General features: G+C 35.7%; 1 protein-coding gene across 1 annotated transcript; it reads right to left on the bottom strand.

Moving 5' to 3' along the window:
- Positions 1 to 411: 411 nt before the first annotated feature.
- LOC115623042 (dynein regulatory complex protein 9-like) lies at positions 412 to 1896 on the bottom strand. The gene is made up of 4 exons (XM_030517219.1): positions 1760 to 1896; positions 1102 to 1699; positions 889 to 1038; positions 412 to 833 (listed from the first exon to the last, which is right to left on the bottom strand). Exons 1-4 carry the CDS (start codon positions 1833 to 1835, stop codon positions 518 to 520), a joined length of 1140 nt encoding a protein of 379 aa, XP_030373079.1. The 5' UTR covers positions 1836 to 1896; the 3' UTR covers positions 412 to 517.
- Positions 1897 to 10118: the final 8222 nt, after the last annotated feature.

Here is a 10118-nt window from a genome sequence, read left to right as displayed (position 1 = left end):
TGCATACATACATTTACATCAGATATATAATCACTAACTGGATGTGTCCACCAAATTTTAGTTTAAAATTCCAAGAATTACGGGAGTTATAGAAAATCTTGAATAGGGGGGAGGGGGGGGTGGATCAGAAAAAATGAACAAACTCGTCCTTTCTCGGGCTCAGCAGAATCTGTATACCAAGTTTGGTTATTCTAGCTCTTATACTTTCTGAGATCCTTGCGTTCATACAGACAGACGGACAGACAGACGGACATGGCTATATCGACTCGGCTTGTCATGCTGATCAAGAATATATATACTTTGTGGGGTCTGCCATGCCTTCTTCTGTGTGTTACATGTACACTCGCACAAAACTAATATACCCTTGTACCCTTTGGGTACAGGCTATAAAAAACAAAAGGAAAATATACGTAAATTCGAAAAGTCTGCCTCTTTTATTTAAGTCTTTCAACTTAGTTGTATATAAGCATTATTGTAGATATCTTGAAAAACTGAGTGGGTTGCTGTCATCAAACGTTTACTTCCTGCCCTTTCGCATTCTCTTACGTCGATCCTTGCGCCATTTGCGCCAATATTTTTGAATTTTGCGCGCTGCTCGATTCATCATGAAATTGACAACTCTTCGCTGATGCTGGCGACGCTCCTCCTCTTCACGCTTCACAACCACCTCTTTGTAGACAGCCTCTTCCTGGCGAAAGTATACCATGAATTCGTCCAACTCCTTCTTGGCTGCCTTATAGGTGTCCTGCAGCTGTAGGTTTTCACGCATTTTCTCACCAATATTGTTATCGTACTTCTTGAGCAGTCCCTGAAGCTGTAGCAACAGTTTGTTTCTGAAAATGAACTACAGTGTCAAAATATTTAAAACATCAAAACATTGATATTTACTTCTCTTCACGCGCCTCTTTCTCCAATTGCAGATTATGAGCATTACTCTTCTGGTATGCTAGGCGGGCTTTTTCCAACTCTTCCTCAATTTCCTTAAGCTTTTCAACACTGGTCTTGTGATTGGAGCGTGCAGAACGGGTACACTTATCACTTGGAGTAGATGGAAGACAATATTATTGAATACCAAGTGCGATACTCTATCTCACCACTCACATTTCATTCTGTATAGTCATGTTGTTTTGCCATCTTTTAAGGGCGAGATCATGTTCGTATTTCTCCAGGAAGATCTCCTTCGCTGCCATTTTCCAGCGAAGCGCGATTTTTTGCTTGTGCAGCTTTGCACGCAGTTCAGAAATGCTGGTCTTGATGGCCTCATTTTCATGGTACACCTGATATAACTTACGCTCCTTGGCAATTTCACGTTTCGGCGTACGCCACAAATGCTCCTCGGTGACTTCATAAAGCATCTCGTATGCTCTAAGCTGCTTTAACTCCTCGCGATTCAGATTCTCAAGAAAGTTTGGGAAGTAACTGGCCAGTTCATAATTACGTTGAAAGAAGTCAATGATTTTGATCATGCCATGATCCATTAGAGGCGAGCGTTGTTCCGTGACAATTATATCGCGGCGCCGCATAAAATCGTTAACCAAACCAATGACCGCTTCATATTTCGTGCCCTCCACAACACGCCTCAAGTTTTTCGGATCTTCGAGCAGTTGGGGCACGATCAAGTTAACTTTAAGACGAGCCACAGCCTGTTTTAAAACTCGAAGAACCAACATTATTCGATCGGCCCGAGTCGCGGAAAAATCTATTTTGATGGCATCTTATAAGGTACTATTATGTTGGAAATGCGTTCATTAAGGCTTACCGATTTGAGCGCTCCGAATATCATCGATTTTGGACTCACTCGCTTGTTTGCTACGCATTATATCTGAGGTGCTCATCTTGTGTGTATTTGTGGTTATTTAACAGTTTGAGAAAAGTGGTTCGTGTTCACTCGTACGAAATTTTTGGGGTATTGAAGATTTAAGTTGACTCATGAGAATTAAAGACTCCTAGCCGCCTACTTCAAGTAAACTTGTAACTAAAAGTTCTCGATATTGTTTTAAGAATAGATCTGTTATCAATAATCTGCATTTTTGTCACTATCTATATTTTCTTAAATTCCTGACAAATGTGAGATTTTTCTTGCCAAGAAACTGAAGTCTATAAGATTTGTTTCTGCAATAAATTTTACAAAGATACGTTTTTCAAATCTAAGGAAAAAAATACTTGTGCTTTACTTTGTATTACATTTTGATCTTATAGTGCCGTAACTCCTTAAACCGACATTAATAAGCTTTTTTCAAAGTATATACAAGTACATTTTGTGAGCGTTCATATTATGAAGTCATTTTTCATCTCAAAATATGATAAGTACAGCGATGACTGATCTTGATTTATAAAATTATGAATAACAATTTGTATGGTAAATTATCAAATAAAGAATATGCCTTGCTGGCATAAGGCTTTAAGGCCGTTGGCAAGAGAACGAGCGCTTAATGTTTACTGCATAGATTTTATTGCAAGCAGGAGACGATACGAATTTTATGATAAATTTTAAATAACTGCACAGCATCGATAAAAGGCCATACAGATGAACGTGTACAAGACAGTGGTGGCCTAGCTTCCTTCCAGCTGAAATAATTTTACGGCCGAGAGCGCAATGGCGGCGCACCAAACACAAACAAGTCGGTCCCAGCTCCCGATCCCGATCCCGCTCCCGCCCCCATCCACGCACCCATGCGCAAAGGTTGGCCAAAACAGCAACGTCATAAATCACGTGCCTTTGCCTTCGTCTCAGCCACATCCAGCCAAGCAAGGAGCACGCAGCAACCAGTAACAAGCAGCCAGTGTCGAGCAAAAATCACAGAAACAGGAAAGAAAAGCACGGCAGAAAGCATCGAGAAATGGCAAACGTCGGCAACAGCCGCCCAAAAATGCGCAAGCAGCGGCCGGTAAGAAAAAGTAGACGTAACTTGGTAAAAAATTATCTGCGCCCAAAATGATTTATTAGCCGAAATGGCAAGCAAATAGCATTAAAAGCGTGGCCATATACCCTGAATTTCGGGTTGCCGGGGCACGGCCGAAGGGTTGCTGCATAAATTACCGAGAGCAGCAAGGCGACGCTCAAAAATGCCAACAACAACAAAAAATAACAAAAAGCTAGAGGCGTTCAACGGGGCGTGGTAGTTGAGTGGCAGCCTCTGGTTGCAAACTATCAAAAAAAAAAAAAAATTGCTTGCCTATTTTGCCAGGCGATGGTCCAAGTGTAGTTACAACCTGTTCAGACAGACCAGTTCGGTCAGGCGGTCACGCGGTCAGGATAGCAACAGCTGTCAGTGGAAATCAGTAGCGGTTGACTAAAAAGAGGAGATTCCGTACAACATTTGGAGAAATTTTACTTTGTTGCTAGTTTTCCCAGCACTTTAAGCTTTTCAAACAGTATTCTCTGAAATGGACATTTTCGGTTTTTGTGCTCGAGTCGCAATTGAATCAATTTTGAATGAACTTCACATGAAGAATGAGGGTATTTGTAATGAAATAATAAAAGGAAAAACAAGAATGAATGGACTCGAAACAAATTGCATTTGAATGAGAAAATAAATTTTTCCTTTGGCTTTACATTTTCCACTAGTAATGGGAACATGATGATTAAAGATTCACATATTCATATTTTCCAGCACTTATCTCCAATCTACTTGTATTTGTTGTAGTTTTGTGCATACAACCCATATAGTCGTATGCAGTCAAGTTAACGAGCATTTTGGAGAAAGAACCCTTCAGTCGGTTCTAAAATGTGGCAGCAATGGCATTCAGATGCTGAGGTTTCCATGCTCCAGTTGATTTCGTTGACTTTTCTTGTTGCTCGGATCCCAGGCAGCAACCGTAAAAAGGCAAACATACTCAAATTATGCTATAAATCTTCTGGCACAGCTAAACTATTGACTTTTGGTAACTTAAACGCCTGGCACGTTTGACGCTCAAAGTTGAACGCTTTCGATGCCTAAGGGCACGTGCCGGGTATGTCTATGTGGGTGTGGATATGGATTTGGATGTGGGTGGTTCCCCATCTGTGGTTTCTTTTACCAAACCAAAATTCAATAAAACGAAACGCAACAACTGTCTTTAAAAAGTTTTGCTGCCGACACTGCTGTGGCTCAGAACTTAGGCAAAGAAATGTAAAGCCTGTTATCTGACTGAAAAGAAATGGAACTAGGCATTGATTCGAAACAATTGCCTGGTGGAGATAAGACTCTTAAGTCTACAAAGCAAGTAAAAGACTAATAAAATGTATTTAGAATTTAAGCACATTAGCATAAAATAACGATCGACCTGTTGAATATGCTATGTAATGGTCCATTAAATAAAGTCCATCGATAAAAAAAATAAATTTATGCAAGAAATTGTAATGTGTATTTAAATCTAATGTGTGGACGAAGTTCACTTTTAAGATAAAACCATTTCACAAAAAACAGCATACTTCATAAAAATCTTATTTATTTCCGGGTAGAGTTTGATAATTTTGTGTATAGTGCTTCGTAGTTTATACTTCTAATTAATTATGTATATATTTAATCATTATCCATACTTAAAGTGGCTTTCAGTGCGTTTTGAGAAAACAAGGGCTCTCATTCACGTAAAATTTCAAAGCATCCGGAGATTCTGGATTTAAGATATTCAATCGAACGCTTCAATTTTTGTTTAAATTGATAGAAAATATACTTTATACTTCTAATTAATTATTTATTTATTTATTTATTTATTTTATTTATTTATTTATTTATTTATTCCTAGTGCTACAAGAATGATTCTTATAAATTAATGCACTAGTCATATTAATTAAATTTCCTTAGATATTATTAAAATTCAAGTACTTAACCTATTTATGTATATATTTAATCATTATCCATACTTAAAGTGGCTTTCAGTGCGTTTTTGAGAAAACAAGGGCTCTCATTCACGTAAAATTTCACAGCATCCGGAGATTCTGAGATTTAAGATATTCAATCGAACGCTTCAATTTTTGTTTAATTGATAGAAAATAAACAAAGTTTTGTTTATCCATGTAAAAATATATAAATTGCATTGTCGGCCGGCAAATAAGCAATATACAGAACTCAACACACAACCGCCACAACTGCCCCGCCTGTCTAGCCAAACGAAATGTATTCGGTTGAACCCAAACCGCACATTTCGCGGTCTCGGCTACCAAATGTGAAAAGTGCTTTGTTATCTGCATAATTTTCAGTGAAAATGAAAAACTCAAATTGATGTAGTAAAAACCACTTTGTTATCACGCGGCCAACACGTTTTGTGCCCCAAAAAGGGGCAAAGTTGCTGGCAGCCTATAAATACGCTCACATTTCTGTCTGTGGCTTGTGTGCGATTTGAGAAGAGCTCATGTATGTATATATGGGTGGGTGTATGTATGTGTGTGGGTGTGTATGTATGTATGTGTGTGGGTGGAAAAGATATGTGGTAGTGAAACTATTTTCGCAGTTCAAGCTCATAAATAACTCATTTGGTTTATGGCGCTGGTAAACTTTAAAGTAAACAAGCACAAAATAGTGGCGTCAGCGTTCAAACCAAATTCGAGTGGCAAACTTTTGGCAAACCTAAAATGTTAAGATTTAACGGGCCGTAAGCATAAAGTTTTGTACAAGTATAAGGCTACAAACATATTTAACATAGCTATTAAATATACTCATACCTAGTAATTACCACAGATATCATTGTCATTTCGCAAGTATTGTTTTCATTTCATATATGTATGTTTGTTTAAATTTATTAATAAAGCTTAGGTAACACAATTATGCTATGATACTTATATTATTATATACTATATAAATTATTGCATTTTATGATTTCACAAAACTTGTGAAAACAATAAATTTCTTTTGTAGTAATCATTAAATTAACTTAGTAGCTTAAAAATCACCCCTAAGCTGATATGAACTTCTATCGTTCGTTAAAGTTATAATACAGTTAAGATCTGGTGAATGCATTGCATTATTTCCTTTTTTAAATTAAAATTATATATTAGAGGTATGCTAAATTCTCAACATTACCTAAGCCAATGTGATATTTAGGCCACAAATATTATTTCATAATAATGTCTATTTAAGCATCCCAGCGGTGCACTCTAAATACCTCTATGTATTATTTAAGCTTATGATCGATTTAAAAATTAAATAAAAAATGCTTTTAAAATGGAGGGTGAACCCTCTCAATTAAAACCGTTTATCTATTATTTACAATTCTTAATTTATGTACACACTTTCGAGCCTTTAACGAAAAACAATTGTCACTCTTGTGGATTGTTTCATTTAGCTTTTGAATGAAAACGAATGAAGAATTGTTTGTTGTTTTAGGCAGCTGGTAAATATTTTGACAGACCCACAATGCCGCGGCGCGCCAAGGGAGGTATAAATATTAATCCATTTATGTAGTAAATAAAAATAAATGTATTTTGTACATGTTTCACAGTGTGCTGTCTCGGTTGATTTGGCTGGACCGAGGGCCGAGGGGGTCAGTCAAAAGTTGTGCTTTTGTGCTTTGTTGATGTTCAATCAACTGAATTCGTTAGTTCGTTAAAAAATCATAGTTTACAGCTCAGCGACGAAACAGGCAAAAAAAAATAAAATAAAAACAAAAACCACAAGCAACAGGCACAAAAAGTTTTTAGGAAAAAAAAGAAAACAATTTCACCCCGAACATTGTAGCATATTGAAACTCAATGATATGAAATATATACTTCCGATGCAAAATAAAACTGCATTGAATAAAGCGATAAAAAGAACAAAAAGGGCATGGGCGAAACAAATTGCATTCAAGCGATGTTAATATATAAAAGCAAAAGTTGGCCACAAAATAAGTTTTCGAAATGTTATAGGAAGTACTCAGTAATTGAGTGAAAAGAAATATGGATGTCATAAAAGCTATATATTTAGGAAGTATATGAAAAATCATTCAAAAGGATCTCATATCAATATGACTGCAATTTACTTTCTTTAGACCGACAATCTCCAGCTGCCATAGAATGATGAAATCCTTTATAATTTTACAGATTTACTAACCCTATACGGATTCTATAATAACAAAAATATTGTTATCAACAAGTCATGCATATGCTACTTAAAATCTTTAGATACTATAAAAATTCGATATTATGGTTCTTTTTTATAGAATGAAACACTTAACATCATAAAATTTATTCATTTAGAAACAATTGGGCTTTAAAAATTAAAAAGCATCGAAATGTTGTATTTTATATTATTTTTTATTTTCTATAACCCACTTTTTTTAAGAACAACCTGTTTGAACAATTTTTTTATTAGTTTTAATATAATACAAAGATTACCGATTCTGGTTTTGTATAATGTGTCCGAATTGAAAATTGGAAAACATTCTATCCTTGATGTTATGAATATTTAGCACACGAAGAGATTGATCCTTTCGATTGAAGACCTTAAAATAAAGCTATAAATATAATACACCAATTGCAAGAATTCTTCATTTTTCATTCTTAATAAAGTTTACCATTAAATACAATTTTTATATTTTCCAGTCCCATACTCCTTGTTTCATATTTAGATCACGAGGGTTCTATCGCCACTGACCGGTCTGGTATGGAGACTTTTTTCAATTTTTTACTTGCCTAAAAGCAACACTGTGGTATTCTTGTGAGTCGAATAAAGCAATAGTTTAAATGACTTGCTTACCTCAACCATGTTATAAATTATAGCCATTGGTTCTTTTAGTGAAAATTGGCAATGCAAACAGCAATATACTGCATACTTACTATCTTATGAATTGTTTAACATACCAAATAAAATTAATATTCAAACGAAGCTGAAAAATAAAAATTCACAAAATTGTTGATGCCTGCAAAAGTGGAATACCAGCATATATTAATTAAATGAAAGTTATTTGCTTTTCAGGAATTTCCAAATAGCCGAACTGGAAATGCGCAAAAATCACGGCAACAATCCCGACAAAAGTTCACTTTAAATGTGAAAACGCATGCGTAAGTATGTATGTTCATATGCAATTTTTTTTTTGCAATTTTAATGAAATGAAATGGATGAGGGCCCAATGGTGTATGTACATACATAAATGTTGCGCCAGACACGCACAGTGCCCCCAACCAAGTCCCCAGCCCGCCGCATGCCCTTAACGATGTGTATTTTTTTCTCTCAGTATCAACTGTTTTGCGTGTGTGTGTGTGTGTGTGTGTGTGTGTGTGTGTGTGTGCGTGTGTTGGTGTGTTTAAATGCAAATTACATTTCATTTCATTACAGTGTGCTGCATTTTCACGTAAAGCAAGAAAATAATATAAACGGCGCAAAACGAGCTAAAAATGGCGGCGGCTGATGCAAGTTACCGTTACCATTGCCCCCAACCGTCAGAATTGCGAATTAAGCCTTGAGGTATGCATTAGACCGGGCCCGCCAAAGCTGCAACCAAGAGGCAACCCATGCAAACATGCATGTATGTTTGTGTGCTTGTGGCGCTTGAACTCCCCCCCCCCCCCCCCCCCACACACACACACACAAGCCCATGTAACCGCCGCCTGCTATAAACATGTACGCTAATGCGTTCTGAATGCTGTCCCATGCTCACTTATTTTTATACTTTGTACCGAAAGGCTGGAAGGCACTGTTGGTTTTATATGGATGTTTTTAGAACTCAGCACGCTGGAGCACATATTCTTATTTTAAAGAACATTTAAGAAAAAATGTATCTGACAAAATTGTAAGCAGCATTTTTTAAAACACGGCCAGATAGACGGAGAAAAGGTATATCAATCAAAAAAAAAATATTACCAAAAAGCTGACCCACTTGTGTAGAATATAAGGCGCAATTAAAAGTATGAGTGTTTTTTGTAGTACAGCATAAATATATAACTTTAAATATTACTTCGGATGGGGACTGAAATAACAAATAAAAAAGGCACACTAATGTCTTTTAACGCCTACGACACATAGGAGGAGAGATTTTTTAACCATACGGCCATCTATACCTCTATTTACAAACAAATTTCTATTTAAAAAAAATATATCTCTAAGTAATATCTTTTTTATTATTTAAGGAGACAAAAAGACAGAGTAAAGGAGTTCTCTTATAATTTTATCACAAAAATATTTTAAATTTCATTACTTGATGGCATTTTTATAAATGTTTTGTTTCAAAAGATATTTCATTATTAGTAAGTCTAATAAAATATATATCTCATATATTTGTAAAGCTGGAGGCTATTTCATAGTCGTCTACGCACGACCAAATGCTCCTGCATTCTATCTTGTTCCATTATATGTATAAATAACTGTAACCAAGTGCAAATGCCTGTTGTTGCTGTTGCTAATATGCAACCTCGACAGTCTGTCTGTCTGTCTACTCTCCACCTTCCTGCCTGCCTGCCACCAGTCTGTCTCCATCCTCCCCAACTAATGGCCACGCACTCAACTGACTGCACAGGTGCACAGGCGCGCTTTTAAGGAGCACAACACTTTTTGTGCCGCATTTTGCATTAAAAATTAAATTACATTTAAGATTTAAAGTGCGCTTCGTAAATTGTTATTAGTCCTCTACCATGAGTAGTAAGCTAATTGCATTCTAACCCAATTTGTTCGAGCTCAAGAAAAGGGCATATAGTGTTAAACTCTTAGCCTTAATATAGACCCAAGTTAATGTTCAATAACTCGTTTCATTCTTTACATGATTTGCAATCAAAAATACTTAAAAATATAGATATGAAATGTACCTGCAAAATAAAAAGACAATTGATGAATAACATGAGGAGTTCGAAACTTAACTCTTTTTCTGTAAAATGTTCACATATATATAGTAAAACGAAGAAGGGATTTTATTTGTTTATTTATTATATTGTTCTTACAAAATAGGCATTCCTGCACTCACAAATAAATCAAAAATATAAAAAAATTGAAATATATGTATATACTTTTTAAAGTATCCTTTAAAATAATTCAGTTACTAATATATGTATAAATCTTAGATTTATGGAACACAATCAAGCAATATAACTACTAATTACTACCCACCCATCTGATCTTTAACGGAAAACAATCAACATTTCAGTTGAGACCATCTCAATATAGAGCCCTTTATGTATATAAGTATATTTTTACTCAATTCAAGTAACATAAAAAATAAAATTCAATGCC

This window comes from Scaptodrosophila lebanonensis, unplaced genomic scaffold (genome assembly GCF_003285725.1).
Source record: "Scaptodrosophila lebanonensis strain 11010-0011.00,11010-0021.00 unplaced genomic scaffold, SlebRS2 tig00000043-arrow-pilon, whole genome shotgun sequence".
NCBI lineage: Eukaryota > Metazoa > Arthropoda > Insecta > Diptera > Drosophilidae > Scaptodrosophila > Scaptodrosophila lebanonensis.
Note: the sequence above shows the minus strand (reverse complement) of the source record. Positions and strands in the feature narration are given on the sequence as shown.